Source organism: Gekko japonicus, unplaced genomic scaffold, assembly GCF_001447785.1.
Source record: "Gekko japonicus isolate JY-2015 unplaced genomic scaffold, Gekko_japonicus_V1.1 scaffold1562, whole genome shotgun sequence".
In the NCBI taxonomy this organism is placed as follows: domain Eukaryota; kingdom Metazoa; phylum Chordata; class Lepidosauria; order Squamata; family Gekkonidae; genus Gekko; species Gekko japonicus.
Genome location: NW_015169824.1, coordinates 153,919 through 172,544, shown reverse-complemented (window position 1 = coordinate 172,544; position 18,626 = coordinate 153,919). Strand labels below are relative to the sequence as shown.

Sequence of the window (18,626 nt, the reverse complement as noted above, 5' to 3'; positions counted from 1 at the left end):
ACTGAGATAATGGCAAGATGACCTCTGAAGTACATACCTGTGGTGGCAACGGCAAAGAAAGCTATAGGTGGAAGATGTTATTTGAAACGTGAATATTGAATATTATTTGAATATTGCCCTCCTGCAATATTTAATGCCAGTTTGGATACGGAATGAGCTGCTCTGCCTAGGTTGCCTTCCTCCTGGTGGGGTCTGGAGCTCCCAGAATAACCTTTCTCAAAGCTACAAGAATCATTCCCTCTGGAGAAAACAGCCTCTGTTTCTTCCTCTCAACAACCCTGCGAGGAAGGTTAGGCTGAGAATGTGCATGGCCCCAGGTAAGACAACAGCAGTGGCAAAATAAGGATTCAAAACTGGACCTCCTAGACATTCTACGCACTAAACCACACTAGCTACTAATTGCTCTTTGTTTTATAAAGAGGGGGACAATTTCCACCCTCCTAGACTTTTCTACCCAAGAGGAACACAAAACAGCTTAAATTGTTCTCCTCCCTTCCATTTTATTATCACCTCAACCCTGTAAAGTATGTCTGGCTTAGGTTGTGTGCCTGGGCTAATGTCAGACAGCAGATTCCTGTAGCAGAGTGGGGATTTGAGCCTGGGTCTCCTTGACCTTAGTCTGGCAATGGTAGCCCCACCCACTCCCCACACTGGCTGGCATAAATTAAAAAGACTAATTAAAACCCTTGTGCTTCTTCAGAGGGGACATTTTCCACTCTCCTTGTCTGTGCGGCTTCAAGTTTTCTGGTTTCATAGGAGTAATCCTTCCATTGCAAAGAGCAGAGGGGTGTTGTGCAGCTAATCTGCGCCAGGATGTTCTGATTCTGGCCTGATTTACCACAAAAAAACTCCAGCCACCGAGTTTCTATGGCTTCCCCTTCTGGTCCCTTTCGGAGGAAGCAAGGTTGTTCCGCTGCATGGACCTCATGATAACCTGTAAGGTCAGGCTTATGGTTAAAGCTCTTCCACACATGCAGACCACGTTATGCAAAACCAGGGAATAAGTCCGACTGATGCCTTTCCATACTCCAAGCATTTGTACGGTTTCTCCCAAGTGGGTTCTCTGATGGTAAGTAAGGCATGAGTAGTTGCTGAAAACCATTTCACACTCACAGCATTAATATGTTTTCAACCCTGTATGAAATCTTTGACACGCAGTAAGTCTTCTGCTGCAATTGTGAGTTTTTCCACTCTCAGAGCATTCACTTCTCCCATGCGTGGGCTCCCTGATGGGAATAAAGGGTTGAATTCAGAGGAAAGAACATTACAGAAACCAAGCATTCGTATGGTTTCTCTCACATGGATTTGTCAATGAGTATTAAGGGTGCGACTCAGCAAATCTCTTTTCACACTCCAAGCATCTACACAGTTTCTCCCGTGTGGATTCATTGATGGCCAGTAAAGTCTCCCTACCAAGGAAAAATCTTTCGACATTCCTAGCATTTATACTGTTTCTCTCCTGTATGGACTCGTCTATGCGCAGTAAGTGTGTCACTCCGGACAAAGCTCTTACCACACTCCAAGCATTTAAATGGTTTCTCCCCTGTGTGCATATGCCAATGGGCAGTAAGATGGGCACTCCGAACAAAGCTCTTTCCACACTCCAAGCATTTATATGGTTTTTCTGCTGCGTGGATTTGTCGATGGGCACTAAGGTTGTCACTGCGAGCAAAGGTCTTTCCACACTCCAAGCATTTATATGGTTTCTCCCCTGTGTGGATTCGTCGATGGGCAGTAAAGTTGTCACTCCGAGCAAAGCTTTTTCCACAGTCTGAACATTTATATGGTTTCTCCCCTGTGTGGATGCGTCGATGGACAGTAACACTGGTACTGTGAACAAAGTTCTTTCCACAGTCCAAGCATTTATATGGTTTATCTTTTGTGTGGATTCGTTGCTCGGTAGTAAGGTCTTTACTCTGAGCAAAATGTTTTCCACTCTCCAAACATTTATATGGCTTCTCCCGTGTGTGGATTCGTTGATGGGCAGTAAGGTTGTCACTCCGAACAAAGCTCTTTCCACAGTCCAAGCATTTATATGGTTTCTCCCCTGTGTGGATTCGTTCATGGCCAGTAAAGGCTCCCTTCGAAGTAAAACCCTTTCCACACTCCAGGCATTTATATGGTTTCTCTCCTGTGTGCATTCGTCGATGGGCAGTAAGGTTATAACTCCGAGCAAAGCTCTTTCCACAGTCCAAGCATTTATATGGTTTCTCACCTGAGTGGACTTGTTGATGGGCAGTAAGATAGTTACTCAGAGCAAAACTCTTTCCACACTCCAAGCATTTATATCGCTTCTCACCTGAGTGGATTCGTTGATGGGCAGTAAGATAGTTACTCAGGGCAAAACTCTTCCCACACTCCATGCACTTATATGGTTTCTCCCCAGTGTGCGTATGCCAATGGGCAGTAAGATGGGTGCTCCAAACAAAGCTCTTTCCACATTCCAAGCATTTATATGGTTTCTCACCCGAGTGAATACGTCGATGGGCAGTAAAGTTGACACTCCGAGCAAAGCTCTTTCCACAGTCCAAGCATTTATACGGTTTCTTCTCTGTGTGGATTCTCCAGTGTGTATCAAATAGCTGGGATTCAGCACCATGAGAAGAAAAGGATTCATTTCCTCTCTTCCATTCTGTTCCAGTGTTTCTTCTCTGCTGTTCTTCTTCCAACAGGAACTGCTGTGGTTCTCCCTTGGACTTATTCTGGGGACCATCAACCTCTGCAATAAAGAGAAAAGACTATCAAGGAAAGAACTGCATTAACTACTCTCAATTATGACAGAACAGAGATCACTGAAAAGGGAGACAAATCCTCTCATATATTAATTGTCCCTGGAGGATATTTCCATTAGAGGCAAAGTGACTCAGTAGAACCTCCATGCCTGCGAAGGTATCTCATTGAAGGCTGGTTGCCAGAAGGGCAATCCTGGGGGAGGATTTGGCTCTCCTCTGCTTCTAAACCTTCCAGGAACTCTACTTGGCCACTCTGGGAAATGGAAGGCTGGACTAGAGGGGCCTCTGGCAAACCATTTCCTGGAATAAAGCACATTACAGAGCACCTTTTGCTGGACAGACAAGTTGGAACAAGGTTTCACACCAGAACTACGGAGATGCAAGCTGAGCTCCCCACTTGTACAGTGCACTGGAGTGGTCTTGGGCCAATCACTCCTTTCCAGCATTTTCTGCGTCACAGGGTTGTTGTGCAGGTAAATGGAATAATCTCACCAATGCTGCTTCTGCAATTTAAAAGAGCAGCAGGATAACCAAGAAGAGTTAACAGAAACCAATAAATAAAGACCGGTTGCCTCCCAACACATCACCAGCCCTGGACTCATCACATCCCAGGGTCAGCCCCTCTTCTCTGAAGTACTATTGCCTATCAGGAGATATGTGATTAGTCTACAAGGACCAACTGAGGCACCTTTCTTGGTGCTGGTTATCACCTTTAATGCCCTAAACAAGGCCCTGGCCCTTGAAGACCTTGCCATACTGTTGTCCCCTCAGTTAAAGTCTGTCTCCCAAACACTGCCGTCTGTGCCCCTACAAATAATGGTACGGAATCACCAGAGGCTGGGCATTTGCACGGGTGACCCCCCTCCAAAGCATGCCTGGAGCCTCCCTTACTATCTTACAGAGAGTGATTAAAATATGGAATTTGCTGCCAAAGAATATACTGATTGCCACAAGTAGAAACAACTTTTAAAAGTGGATTAGATAGATTCATGGAGAATCAGTCTATCAGTAGATACTAGCCATGGTGACCAAAGGGAACCTCCACATTCAGAGGCATTAAACCTCTGAACCCCAGAGCCAGGAGGCAACATCAGAGGAAGGCCTCAGCCTCTATGCCCTGTTGTTGGCCGTCCAGAGGAACTGGTTGGCCACTGTGGGAGACAGGATGCTGGATTAGATGGACCACTGGTCTGATCCAGCAAAGCTCTTCTTATCTTTGAAGCAGCAGGCTAAAACATTACTTTTCAGCTGGGCTTTAACTTAAGAGGGTGCGTTCAGACGTGCCATTTGATCTGGTGTTGTCACGCTTCAGTAACAGATTTTATATGCGCAATTACACGGTCAACATCTGCCTCCCGTCCCCAGCCGTTGGTTTCTGGCTCAAAACCGCTTTAACCTGGAGTATTTTGTTACCAGGTCCCAAAGTGGTGTTTTTTTCAGCTCTCCTGTTTTAAAGCCGCATTTCCCCCCTGTGTGATCACTCCTCCGGTGTTGAGCCACTTCCGGTTTAAACCCCCTCCCCGCTCGAAAGCTGTCCGAGGCTTCTGCTTTTCGCCCGCCATTTTTTTAATGCGCATAGGAGGAGCTCTGCCACCGCATTTAGAAAACTGACATTTAAACAGTCACTTTAGTTTTTAGATGAGATCGGGATCTCACAGAGGCCATTTTCGGGTCAAACGTTTAAAGGGAAGTCTTTTGTTGGAGGAGTTGGATTGATTTGCCCTGGTGGTTCTGTGCATGCGCCACGGTAGTTTCGCCCCCCCCCCCATTCTACAGAGGGGCGCCTATGCGCATGCTCAAACTGAGATTTTTTTTTAAACCCGCCAACACACGCTCCCGCGCATCAGTACTGCGATGTGACTGCACAGTGAGGCGGGATAAGGGAGGTAAGTGTGATCGCGATTATCCAGATCAAATATAATCCGGTTAGAACCGGAGCAGTTTAACCCGCTCTCAGCACGCCGTCTATCCGCACCAGAGTGGCTTTTATCTTTTTAGCTGTTTAATGGTCTGCTTCTGTCTTGAGGACTGTTTAGTGGATATTTTTCAGGCTATTTTTCAGTTCTTATGCCCTTCTTGAAAATTTTAATTTTGATGACTAATGTAGTAGTTGATTTTTGTGAGCTGTTTCAAATAGGTATCTGGAGAAGTACCATATAAATAAATCCATACTGAATAAAGCCGAGTCCTATATAAATAGTTGCTGTAGATTTTCCGGGATGTGTGGCCGTGGTCTTGACATTGTAGAACCTGACGTTTCGCCAGTAACTGTGACTATATAAATATTTCCCCCCAAGATGAAGTACAAACAAGCCAGCCTTTCCATCCCCATTTTAGTTTCTCTTTCAGAGACATTCTCTGGCTGTTTCTTCATGAGAAATCACTCTGTTCTCCTGGAGGTAAAATAATCCCAAAAGAAGTCCTTCCCTCTTCCAAGACAGAAAGAAGCAGATACCTGCTGATCTCGTTCTTTCTTCTGGGTCTTGGAAAAGCAGATCTCCTGCTTCTTCCACTCTGGATATGGAATCAGACTGGAGAAAGAGAAGTCTTCCTTTGGGGGAAAGAAACAGACCAATGACTTCCAGACATTCCAACTCTAAGAATTCAGATTTTAAACCAGCCTATATGAATCCCACCCGCTCTTACTGACAAAAAGAAGGAACACCAAATTTGTAAACTCCTGAAACATGTATGCAATGGGAGGGAAGAGGGCTACTGCTTGGATCCAGAAGGATCTAGTGGCCAAACATGGAGCAGACGGGAACTTCTGCACAGTGAAGGGAAGCCTTAGCCCAGACAGAGCCTCCAGGATAGAATATCTTAGCCCCCTTCAAAGGCACACAAGATCCAACATCCCAGACCGACACCATCTAATGTGGCTCTGACAAAAGGCTGCTGTAAAAGGGCTCCTCTCCCTTTGAAAAGACACTACAATCCTACCAGGACAGGTTAAGGTGGTGATGGATCCACAAAATGCTGAATGGTTATTAACAATCCCTAACTTGCTTTTAAAACTTTTTAGTCCGATTCCTCTGTCTATGTAGGTGATATTTTCTCTCAACCTTCCCCAGAATAGCCCATGAGGTGGCCCAGTTAAAACGCCTCCCATTTGGCTGTTTGCCCCATGCCTTTCCATGGCCATTCACCTGCTCAATCCTCAACAGCCCTTTAGGAGAATGGTCTTTTAGTTTACAAACTCTCCTGTTGTGCAGGGGGTTGGACTAGATGACCCTGGAGGTCCCTTCCAGCTCTATGATTCTGAGGAGTCCACTACTCATGCAGAAGTCTCCCCCTTGTCTGTGTGGACCTGATCCACTCCACTCCCCTAAAGACAGCCCCTGTAACAACAGCCCTACTACCGTCCTTCTTAGAAGGAGCCATTTCTGCCTTCAGCACCTGTGAATCATGGGGAGACTTACCCAGAGAGGCCACATTCTGAGGATCGTCCTCCATGACTTCCCGGTGAAGGATTCTTTGGTCTGGATCCAGCAGAGCCCACTCCTCCTCAGTGAAATGAACAGACACCTCCTACAAGGTCATGAGACCCTAAAAGACAAAAAAGGAAGCCCTCTCTCTTCTCGCTAATGTAGCACTGCACATCTGGAGGGAGGATGTTGTCTCCCAGGCACTTCCAGGCTATTGCTCCCTTCTGCTCTCAGCCTCTATGGCTTCATTGCCTCTCCTGCATTCCGCATCTGCTGGGTCCAGCTCTCTCCTCATCCCCCCTTCCTCTCCGAACAGTCTTCACCTGGACCAAAGGATCACTTTCGTCTTCTGCCAGATCCCTCTATCAAGCCAAGGGACAGTGCTACGACATCTTGCAGAGCCAACTCTGCTCATGTGCAGAGGGCAGCCGCGTGGATCTGCAGTGGAGCTCTTACCCTGGCGCCTTAAGGACCCAGAAGAGTTTCCGGGCAGAAGCTCTCGAGAGCCAAAGGAAAATCTTGGAAGGGAAATATTATTTTATTACTTATCTGTTTGTTTTTTAATATACAACTCCCACGCACCCTCCTCTCTCCTTTGGGCAACCACGCCGGTGACTTCCCCGGACAACTTCAAGGCAACTTTTCCGCCGGAAAGAATCGAAGCGGGGAGGGGCTGCGGTGAGTCACGTGGCCTTCTTCCTTTGAGGCCTCTCTAGGAATAGTGACTTCCTCTCTTTAACCCTTGGGGTAAACCTCACTCTGCAAGCCTCACTCCAGGGTCTTGACTCGGGAGGAACAGTGCAGACCATCGGAATGGGAAGGGAGGTTTCCGCCCACGGTGCCTTCTCTGCTTATGTGTCTGTTGCCAGCCTCCAGGCAGAGCCTGGAGATCTCCAAACCACAGAGATCAGTCCCCCTGGAGAAAGCGGCTCGTATGGAGGGCGGGCTCCCTAGCAGTGTTCCCTCTAAGCTGAGTTAGTGTGAGTCAGCTCACAGTTTCTTAGCATCCGGCTCACACATTTTTGTCTCAGCTCAGGAAGGAGGGCTCCAGAGCCAGCTGATTGATGCAGTAGCCAAATGGCTCACTCACAACTTTAATGCCAGCAGCTCACAAAGCAAAAGTTTTGCTCACAAGACTCCACAGCTTAGAGGGAACATTGCTCCCTAGCACTGCACGTCCCTGAGGTTCCTCCCTCCACCAATCTCCAAGGGTTTCCGAACCCAGAACTGTCGTCCCTGCTTTCTTGCCTCTAAGGACCGGTCCTGAAGTGCCATAGAATTGCCTTGAAGATATGGAGAAGCTTCTGGCTGGTATCACTGGCTTGAGCAACCCAGACCTATGTGTCAGGTGTGATGCTCCCTCGAAAGAGAAGACTTTTATTTGGCTTGATGAGGAGAGATATTCCCTCCGCCAGATATGCAGGGGAGGGAGTGGGGCTGGGAAAAGTACAGAGGAGGGCAGCCAAGACGTTGAGGGGGTTGGAGCACCTTCTGTGTGAGGCAGGGTTGCCAGGTCTGGGTTGGAAAATACCTGGAGACTTTGGGGGTGGAGCCAGGAGAGGGCGGAGTTTGGGGAGGGGAGGGGCCTCAGCAGGGTACAATGCCATAGAGTCCCCCCTTCAAAGCAGCCATTCTTTCCAGGGGAGCTGATCTCTGTCAACTGGAGATCAGTTGTAAAAGCGGGAGATTCCCAGGCCCCACCTGGAGGCTGGCAACCCTAGTGTGAGGAAAGGCTGAAGAGTCTGGGGCTTTTCAGTTTAGAAAAGAGAAGGCGGGGGGCATGATAGAGGGTTATAAAATTAGGCACCGGGTGCAGAGACTTCACCAAGACAACTTTTTCTCCCTCTCCCAGAATATAAGAACTTGAGGGCATCCAGTGAAGCTGATGGGCAGGAGGGTCAGGATGGAAAAAACGGGATACTTTACACAGAGTGATTAAAATGTGGAATTTGCTGCCAGAGGATGTAGTGACAGACAGCCACAGGTGCAAACAACTTTAAAAGGGGATTTGATAGATTCAGGGAGGAGAAGTCTATCAATGGCTACTAGCCATGGTGGCTGAGGGAAAACTCCATATTCAAAGGCACTAATCCTCTGAATCCCAGAGCCAGGTGGCAACTTCAGGGGAAAGCCTCGGCCTCTGTGCCCTGTTGTTGGCCGTCCAGAAGAACTGGTTGGCCCCTGCGTGAGACAGGAAGCTGGACTAGATGGACTACTGGTCTGATCCAGCAGGGCTCTTTTTATGTTCTAATGAAGACCTTGGCTTCTATGCCCTATTGTTGGCCACTGTGTGAGGAAGGATGCTGGACTAGATGGACTACTGGTCTAAACCAGCAGGGCTCTTCTTATGTTTTTATGCCTTTAAGGTGCCACAGGATTTTTGCTTCATTTAGTACAAGAGACTAATGTGGCTACCCCCTTTGCAATCTCCTCCTGTAACCAGTTCCTTTCCCCCCTCTGTTTTGAGTCTTGCATCACAAGACACCCCCATTTCCCCTCCAAGCCCCTTTGAGGTCACCAGATCCCTCAGAGGAGAAATTCAGGGGGGGGGGGGAGATTGGAAATGGCTTTCCCACATGTCCCCCTGGGACTGCAGACTCTTCCTCTTTAACCCTTGGAGAGGCTCTTGCCAGCTAAAGGGACCTACCTAGGAGAGGGAAAGCAAAGGCAGCATCTCAGAAAAAGGGTAGATTAATGTCTCACGTTACCACTCTAATGGCAGAAAGTGAAGAGGACCTAAAGAGCCTCTTGCTCAGGGTAAAAGAGGTAGAGCGCAAAAGTGGGCTTAAAGTGACAGAATTCATGTTCCTGGGATCCCAGATCACCGCAGACTGTGACAGCAGCCATGAAATTAAAAGGCTCCTGCTCCTGAGGAGGAAAGCAATGGCGAACCTAAACAGCATGATAAAAAGTAGAGACATCACCCTGCCAACAAAAGTCCGCATGGTCAAAGCAATGGTATTCCCAGTAGTCCTGTATGGCTGCAAGAGTGGGACCATAAGGAAAGCCGAGCGCCAAAGAATAGATTCTTTTGAATTATGATGCTGGAGAAGACTCTTGAGAGTCCCCTGGACTGCCAGGAGATCAAATCAGTCAATCCTAAAAGAAATCAACCCTGACTGTTCCCTGGAAGGCCAGATACTGACACTCAAACACTTTGGCCACCAAATGAGAGGGGCGCACTCACTGGAGAAGACCCTGATGCTGGGAAAGATTGAAGGTCAAAGAAGAAGGGGACAGCAAAGGATGAGATGGTTGGACAGTGTTACCGAGGCAACGAACATGAAATTGAGCCAACTTCAGAGGACGGCGGAAGACAGGAAGGCCTGGCGGGATCTGGTCCATGGGGTCGCGAAGAGTCGGACTCGACTGTGCGACTGAACAACAAATGTCTCACGACAACAAATAAATTATGTTCTCCCTCAGCTAATGTTCAGGCAACATTGTACCTATTTTAATGGCATGGAAAAAAATGAGAAATATACAATCATGGGCGGGGGTTGTCTCACTGTAAATAGATTTTGTTTTGCCCTTGAAGCCCTGTGAGCTGCGTCAGGGTTGCTTCAACAGGGCAGCACTCAGCTTTCCTTTTTCTTTTCTCCATTTTGAACTTCAATATTGCCTTTCCATTCCAGTCATAGAGCCCAAGACTCCTGACACCAAATGAAAACCTTGCCTTTGAAAGAAACAAATCGTTTGAAGCAAAATTAGAAAGCAAGTGTTGCGTAAAAGGCTTTGGCTTCTGCCTTGGAGGACAGACAGATGGTCTCCCCAAGAAGATTTTAGAAATTGGCTCCTTCCTCTCACCCTGCTGGGGATCTCACCGTGTCTCCTCCAGCTTCGGACATTTCAGGAGGCAGTTAAGCATACCCTTGCCTGAGGACTAGAGAATTTTTTAAAAACGTGTGTGATCGGGTTCAGCTTTCCATCTGTGTCCAGTCTTTTGGGTAGAGTCAGGCAATTGCTCAAACTCTTAATTTTTCTGACATTCCTAGACTGGTTGGTAGTCTACTGAGATTGATATCACGACGCAGCATCTATTGAAAGCCCCCCAAGGAGGGCATTGTGGAGTTCTAAGCCAAAGCACCGAAGCTGCAGCACAGATGGCTCGCCCGAATGTAAACGTGGGGGATCAGGAAGTTATGGCGGCTCTCTTTGTGCTCTGCAAAGTGGATGCATGCACACAAAAATGCTATAATTGTTCATGTAGCCCTAGAGGATGCTTTACAGATTTGGAGGATCTGAACTGATGTGTTTTTACATTGGCTGAACCTGTGAAGCATCACAGAAGCAAACCTGAACGAATCGTTTATACTGTCAGCCACTTTGAGTTCCACAAGAAAGGCAGATGATAAATTTTTTTTAAAGAAAATGAATATGCACCACATTGCACATTGTCCCTGACAAGGCAATTTTATTTGCACTCTTAGGACCTAAACTAGAAGGTACATATTATTTCCAGTATATACAACTACTTCTGACATAAGGCCAGATATATTTGTGGCCCCAAATAGAAACCTTTTGGTGTGTCATTCAATTCCATATTGGAACATTCCAATGTTGGTCCTGTTTTATTTATTGTTAATTGCCTTACTTAAACATAAGAACATAAGAGAAGCCAATGTTGGATCAGGCCAATGGCCCATCTAGTCCAACACTCTGTCACACGGTGGCCAAAAATACCAGGTGCCATCAGGAGGTCCAGCAGTGGGGCCAGGACACTAGGAGCCCTCCCACTGTTGCTCCCCCCCCCCAAGCACCAAGAATACAGAGCATCACTTGCCCCAGACTGAGAGTTCCTATCTATACCTTGTGGCTCATAGCCACTGATGGACTTCTGTTCCATATGTTTATCTAATTCCCTCTTAAAGCCGTCCATGCTTGTAGCCGCCACCACCTCCTGTGGCAGTGAATTCCGTGTGTTAATCACTCTTTGGGTGAAGAAGTAACTTGTGTTACAGGGACTCTATTGCTTGGTGTATTTTGTACTATTTGACCTCTGAAGAAGGCTCTTGTGAGCCGAAACACATCAAATCATACACTGTCCTTTTTTGTGTATTTGTAACTCTGAACATTTTATTAGGCTTTATTTCGGCCCCTACAAGATTTTTATATGTCTTAAACACCCTTTTGTACACTTACTTCTGTTTTTAACTTTTGGCCCTCAGTAAGTTTTCTAAACTTCCTTTGGAGGTTTTTGATTTTGTACTCCTAGTCATTTTGCACTGGTGTTGTGTATCTTATAAGAACACCAGAAGACTAATAGTCTATCTAGTCCAGCATCCTGTCTCACACAGTGGCCAACTCATTCCTCTGGAGGGCCAGCAAACAGGACATAGAGGCCAAGGCCTTCCCCTGATGTTGCCTCCTGGCTGTGATTCAGAGGATTAGTGCCTCTGAATGTGAAGGTTCCCGTCAGTCACCATGGCTAGTAGCCCTGATAGACTTCTCCTCCATGAATCTATTTAATCCCCCCTTTAAGCTGCTCATTCCTGTGACCATCACTACATCCTCTGGGAACAAATTCCACATTTTATTCACTCTCTGTGTAAAGAAGTATACTGCCTGATCACATTTTTGCTCGCAATGTCTTTCAGTTTTATACTCCTAGTCTTATCGCCCTGTTCATTGGATGTCTTATACTGTACGATTAGATCCCTCCCCACCTTTTATGCTCTGTAATCTGCCTCAAGTTGTAGTGAACAGTCGGGCTATAAATAAGTGAATCAAAATAGGTTCCACCCCCTGACATCACTCAGCTCCACTCATGATACCACCAGACCTCACCCCAATAAGTCTCGGAATTTGGGCTAATGGGGAGCCAGCAACCCTTGCCCACCCCCTTCAAGGCCCTCTTATGACCTCTGATCCTAACATTTCAGAGCTGGGAAAAGGTACAGAGGAGAGCAACCAAGATGATTAGGGGGTTGGAGCACCTTCCTTATGAGGAAAGGCTGAAGAGTCTGGGACTTTTCAGTTTAGAAAAGAAGAAGAGAAGAAGAGATTGGATTTATACCCCCGCCCTTCACTTGGAGTCTCAGAGCGGCTTACAAACTCCTTTCCCTTCCCCTCCCCACAACAGACACCCTGTGAGGTGGGTGGGGCTGAGAGAACTCTGACACAAACTGCTCTTTTCCAAGGACAGCTGTGCCAGAGCTTGTGACTGACCCAAGGTCCCATCAGCAGGTGCAAGTGGAGGAGTGGGGAATCAAACCCGGTTCTCCCAGATTAGAGTCCGCACACTTAACCACTACACTAGAGACAACTGGGGGGGGGCATGGTAGAAGTTTATAAAATTAAGCATGGGGTGGAGAGAGATGACAGAACTTTTTCACCCTCTCCCAAAATACTAGAACTTGAGGGCTTCCAATGAAACTCATGGACAGTAGGTTCAGGATGGAGAAAAGGAAATATTACTTTACACAGGGAATGATTCAAATGCCTCTGAATGTGGACTATTGGTCTGATCCAGCAGGCCTCTTCCAATGTTCTTATCAGGTAAGGCCTCGGCCTCTGTTTCTTTTGCTTCTGGGTGGACATGCTCACCTTATTCATAATAATATAAGAGAAGCCATGTTGGATTGGGCCAATGGCCCATCCAGTCCTACACTCTCTGTTAAAGGTAAAGGTTCCCTTGCTCGAAAGCCAGTCGAATCCGACTCTAGGGTTGCAGTGCTCATCTCCGTTTCAAAGCCGAAGAGCCAGCGCTGTCCGAAGACGTTTCCGTGGTCATGTGGCCGGCATGATTAAACACCAAGGCGCACGGAACGCTGTGACCTTCCCACCGAAGTGGCACCTATTTATCTACTTGCAATTTCTTGCTTTCGAACTGCTAGGTTGGCAGGAGCTGGAACTAGAGATGGGAGCTCACTCCATCATGCGGCACCCGGGTCTCGAACACTCTCTGTTACACAGTGGCAAAAACCCAGGTGCCCTCAGGAGGTCCACCAGCAGGAACAGAACTCCAGAAGCCCTCCTGCTCTTGCCCCCAAGCATCATTGCCCCAGACACAGGGCTCCATCTATACCTTGTGGCTAATAGCCACTGATTGACCTCTGCTCTATATGTTTATCCAATCCCCTCTAGAAGCTGTCTGTGCTTATAAGTATGTTTTGCCCCACCCATGTTCTCTGCTGGATTCAAGTTTCAGTGGTCATCTAGTGATTTAGATGAGAGCCAATTTGGTGTAGTGGTTAAGTGTGCGGACTCTAATCTGGGAGAACTGGGTTTGATTCCCCACTCCTTCACTTGCACCTGCTGATGTGACCTTGGGTCAGTCACAAGCTCTGGCACAGCTGTTCTTGAAAAAGAGCAGTTTGTGTCAGAGTTCTCTCAGCCCCACCCACCTCACAGGGTGCCTGTTGTGGGGAGGGGAAGGGAAAGGAGTTTGTAAGCCGCTCTGAGACTCCAAGTGAAGGGCGGGGTATAAATCCAATCTCTTTCTCTTTCTTTCTTTCTTATATGTTTTGGGGACTTGCAATCTCTGCCTTATCTGCAGTTCTTCCCACACTCGGAGCATTTTTAGGATTCACAGGGGTCTCTCCTGTATGCCGTCTTTGGTGGGAAATAACAGTTCTCTTCTGGCTGAAACTTTTCCCACACTCTGAGCAGTGGTAGGGTTTCTCTCCTGTGTGGATTCTTTGATGTGAAAGAAGGTTACATTTGTTACTGAAGCTCTTTCCACACTCTAGGCATTTATATGGTTTCTCCCCTGTATGGATTCTCTGATGGACAGTAAGGTCTGTTCTCCGGGCAAAGGCCTTACCACAGTCCAAGCATTTATATGGTTTCTCCCCTGTGTGGATTCTTTGGTGTAAAGTAAGGTATGTGTTTAACTTGAAGCTCTTTCCACATTCCGAGCATTTATAGGGTTTCTCCCCTGAATGGATTCTTTGATGGTGAACTAGGCTTGAGTTATGACCGAAATTCTTTCCACAGTCCAGGCACTTATAGGGTTTCTCCCCTGTGTGAGTTCTCCAGTGCATATCAAACAATGATTTATAACTGAATGTTTTCCCACATACAGGGCAATTGAGCCTTCCTTGGTCTGGGGGAATGTTCTGGGATTCCGCACCCTGAGAAATGGACGATTTTTTCCCCCTCTTCCATTTTGGTTGAGTTTTCCTTTTAGCCTTTTTGCCTTTTATCAACACAGCTCCTTCCCTGGCGATCTGTTGTGCTTCTCGCTCAGGGGCATTCCCGTGCCCATCAGCCACTGGCATAAAGAAAAACAAACAAACTGATAAGTTCCTAAAACCACAGAGGAGACAAAATCAAGGGAGAAATGCAATTAACTACTCCTGTTAACCGCAGACCTGAACGGCCCCGGCTGGTTCAGCCTCAGAAGTTAAGAGTAGGGTCAGGTCTGGTTAGTACTTGGATGGGAAACCGGCCAGGGCTCTTTAAGTAGCAGGTACTCATTTGCATATTAAGCGACACACCCCTAATGTAGCCAATCCTCCAAGAGCTTACAGTAGCTCCTGTAAGAAGAGCTCTGTAAGCTCTTGGAGGATTGGCTACATTAGGGGTGTGTGGCTGATGATGATGATGGATGATGATGATGGATGATGATGATGGATGATGATGGATGGTGGTGGTGATGGTGGTGGTGGTGATGGTGATGGTGATGATGATGATGATGATGATGATGATGATGATGATGGATTTATACCCCGCCCTTCACTTGGAGTCTCAGAGCGGCTTACAAACCTTTCCCTTCCCCTCCCCACAACAGACACCCTGTGAGGTGGGTGGGGCTGAGAGAACTCTGACAGAGACTGCTCTTTTTCAAGGACAGCTGTGGCCAGAGCTTGTAACTGACCCAAGGTCACATCAGCAGGTGCAAGTGGAGCAGTGAGGAATCAAACCCGGTGCTCCCAGATTAGAGTCCGTGCACTTAACCACTACACCAAACTGGCTCTCCTTTCCTCACAAGAAGCCCGGAAGGTGCAGGCAGACCAGACAGGGAGAGCAGAAATCATTCCCTCCTTTACAAAACAAATGGGAGTTAAGAACCTCCCTGAGCTGTCAGACCCAGTGTGGATTGATAGGTAGAGTGTCTAACTAAGGTATTTCGAAGGTCCAGATTCCAATCCCCATTTCGCCAGGACGACCCGGCCGGCCATGAAGTATCTCGCGGCAGGTTGTGGAGACCTAATGTTAGTTAGAGGTTATAGTACCAGCCTAGGATCGAGAAGACCTACGTTCAAACCGCCATTCTGCCATGGATGTTCTCTGGAGACCCCAGGGTAGCCCGATCTCATCAGATCTCGGAAACGAGGCAAGGTCAGCCTTGGCTAGTATTTGGAAGGGCGACCTCCAAGGAATACCAGGGTCGTGACTCAGAGGCAGGCAATGGCCAACCGCCTCTGAAAGGTCTCTTGCCTTAAAAATAAGTCTTGCTTGCCACCTAGTGGTCCATAAGGCTAAAAGAGCTAGAGCTTCTCCCTGCCAGATAATCTTAGGATCTCCTGGCTATTCTACAATGCCATACGATAATTATTTCACCTTGGGCCTGTCAAACCCTCACAGCCAGACCTCCTCCACAGGGTTGTTGTGAGGATAAAATGGAAGGCAGGAGCTCCGTGTAAGCCTCTTTGGGTCCCCACTGGGGAAAAAGGTGGGGTGTGACATTTACAATAAATCCAATTTTGCCTACAGTCCATCAGATATAATGTATTTCTTTTGCGTAGGAGGTAGAGCTCTTCATTTAGAAGACGAAGAAGAGACGAGATTGGATTTATACCCCGCCCTTCACTATCCAAAGGAGTCTCAGAGCGGCTTACAAACTCCTTTCCCTTCCCTTCCCCTCCCCACAACAGACACTCTGTGAGATAGGTGGGGTTGAGAGAGCTCTGACAGAAATTGCTCTTTTTCAAGAACACCTCTGACAGAACTACGGCTTGCCCAAAGTCATCCAGCAGGTGCAAGTGGAGGTGTGGGGAATCAAACCCAGTTCTCCCAGATTAGAGTCCGCACACCAAACTGTATTCAATGTACTGTTTATCGTGAGCACAGTGAGCGTCAGGCTTGGTGAGTGCCACGAACATATAAATCGATATCATGAACACACATGAATGTGCGTTGTGCTGAATCACAGTTGGAAAAACAACCATCACCATGATAACCGTGCTACAAAGATTTACTGCAGACATTCTTTCATGGTCCTGTAGGGGGAGCCCTTGTCATTCTTCTACATTTTTGTTTTGTCTAGATCAAGAATAGCCCCGTCAGTGTGTCTATAGCAGCAGAAACGAGCAAGAGTCCAGTAGCACCATAAAGACTAACAAAAATTGAGGCAGGGGATGAACTTTTGTGAGTCATGGATCACTTCTTCAGCTCCAGGTACTTTCGTTAGTCTTTAAAGTGCTACGGGACTCTTGCTCCTTTTTGCTTTGTATGTTCAGGGAATCCTCATGGAATTTTACTAATTCAAAACACATTTTTTTTCTTTGCCAATGGAAACTCATTGGCACTGGATATCCTGTGGCTCTCTGAGCACAGTGAGCACTTTCAGACCGATCCAATTGGGGAAGAGGTCCTTTTTGTTTACATTTAGCGAGAAAGCCGGAGGCTTACCCAGAGCGGCCACGTTCCCACAGTTCTCCAGCATGACTTCAACGTACAAAGATCTTTGGTCTGGATCCAGCAGAGCCCACTCCTGCTCAGTGAAATACACGGACACTTCCTCGAAGGTCACTGGATGCTGCAAGATGAAGAAAATGGTTTATTCTCACCGGGACCTAAGGAGGCCAAGCTTGTGGCAACAAGGGCCAGGTCTTTCTCAGTGGCGGCTCCTACCTGGTGGAATGAGCTCCCGGAAGAGATCAGGGCCCTGCAGGACCTTGTGCAGTTCCGCAGGGCCTGCAAGACGGAGCTCTTCCGCCAGGCTTTTGAGTTGGAGCCGCCACGGCCACTTACACCACCGCGCCTTTTTAGAGAGACCGCTGGGGTGGGGTGGGGTAACATCTTTCCATCACCCCAGCCTTCCCCCCTGCTACGCAAGATGTTAGGAGTCTATATGTGCATCCGTAGAATTGATTTTAATCTGTTTTAAAATCTGTATTTTTGTATTATGTAATTTTGTATATCGTATGCACTTAGTGCCCTATGTGAGCCGCCCTGAGCCCGTTCGCGGGGAGGGCGGGGTATAAATACAATAAAATAAATAAATAAATAAATTTTAAAAAAAAATCCCAAGGAGATCAGGGTGGTTTCTAAAGTCCTCCTGTCTTCTATTTTATCATCCCAATAGTCTTGTGAGGTAGGCTAGGCTGAGAAAGAGAGAGAAAGGGGCCTGAAGTGAACTAGTGAGTTCCACAGATGAATGGGAATTTCAAACCGAGTTTCCATGGACTTTGTCCAATGCACGGACTGCTATCCCACCATTGATCTCTAATGTAATGGTTCTTTCCCGTATACACACAAGTCAAAGACTAGATTCAGGTGGGTAGCCGTGTTGATCTGAAGCAACAGTTAACACACGCAGGGAAATGCTGATCGCTTCATTGGGGCCCGGAAGCAATTTTTCTGTAGGCCAGTTTGGCCGGGGTTCCTGGAGGTCTTTTGTCATCTTCTGGGCATGAAACAGGTGTCACTGGGGGTGTTGGGGGGTATTTGGGAATTTCCTGCATTTTGCAGGGGGCTGGACTAGATGACCCTGGAGGTCCCTTCCAACTCTATGATTCTATGATTTTATTATTCTAAAGTTTGAGTCCAGTGGCACCTTTAAGACCAACAAAGTTTAATTCTGGGTATAAGCGTTCATGTGGACACACAGTTCTTCAGAATTACCTTTGTTGGTCTTTAAGGTGCCACTGGACTCAAACTTTGTTCTTAAGTCAAAGACTAGTCTAGGAATGGTGTCCTCTCACAGGATGCAAACTTTCATCTGATGCTGTCATTGAGAGCAGCACAAAAGGCACCAACAGGGCAGAGAGAAATTCTCCGAGGACCAGGGAGGCACCCGGGGGCCTTTCCCAAAGCGCCACACTTACTGGATCCAACTGCGCAGAATCTGCTTCTCCTCCATCCCAAAGAGGCGGCGAGGAAAAGATCCCCTGTGTTGCTCTGCAATCTGTGAGGGGCAAAAAAACGAAGTTGGAGGATGGCCTTCCCTTAATTTGGCACTTTAGTTCTTTCTGGAGCTTGCCGGCGCCTTTGGAATTCTGACACAGGGTGATCGGCACGACCACAAAATGGCTGCCGCCAACCACAACATGTCAGGGATTATTAAACATTTCAGGCGGAAGCCTTTTTAAAGGAACATACCGTTTAAAAATATGTTATTGCGTACAACAGCTTACCCTCAGTGACACCTTGTGTTGAGGTGGCAGCAGCTGCTGCAGCAATTTTTTAAAAAATCTGTAAAGTCAGTCAGATCACCAATGGCCAGTCCGAAGTCCCAACAGTCAAAAGTCCCACCTAGCCTTGCCTGCTTTCTATAAAACACTTCACAGGCACCAGGAAA

The 18,626-nt window shown here is 47.3% G+C and overlaps 1 protein-coding gene and 1 pseudogene across 1 annotated transcript in view; one reads left to right on the top strand and one right to left on the bottom strand.

The window, feature by feature from the left end:
- The window catches only part of LOC107115506 (zinc finger protein 420-like), a 157,667-nt gene extending 151,374 nt beyond the window's left edge, over positions 1 to 6,293 (bottom strand). Inside the window, exons 1-3 of the mRNA XM_015417226.1 lie at positions 6,152 to 6,293; positions 5,188 to 5,283; positions 1,451 to 2,719 (exon numbers count right to left, since the gene is read on the bottom strand). Coding sequence (XP_015272712.1) covers positions 1,451 to 2,719; positions 5,188 to 5,283; positions 6,152 to 6,185 — 1,399 coding nt within the window. The 5' untranslated portion in view covers positions 6,186 to 6,293. The remainder of the gene's footprint in view (positions 1 to 1,450; positions 2,720 to 5,187; positions 5,284 to 6,151) is intronic.
- The window catches only part of LOC107115507, a 259,349-nt pseudogene that overhangs the window by 211,227 nt on the left and 29,496 nt on the right, over positions 1 to 18,626 (top strand).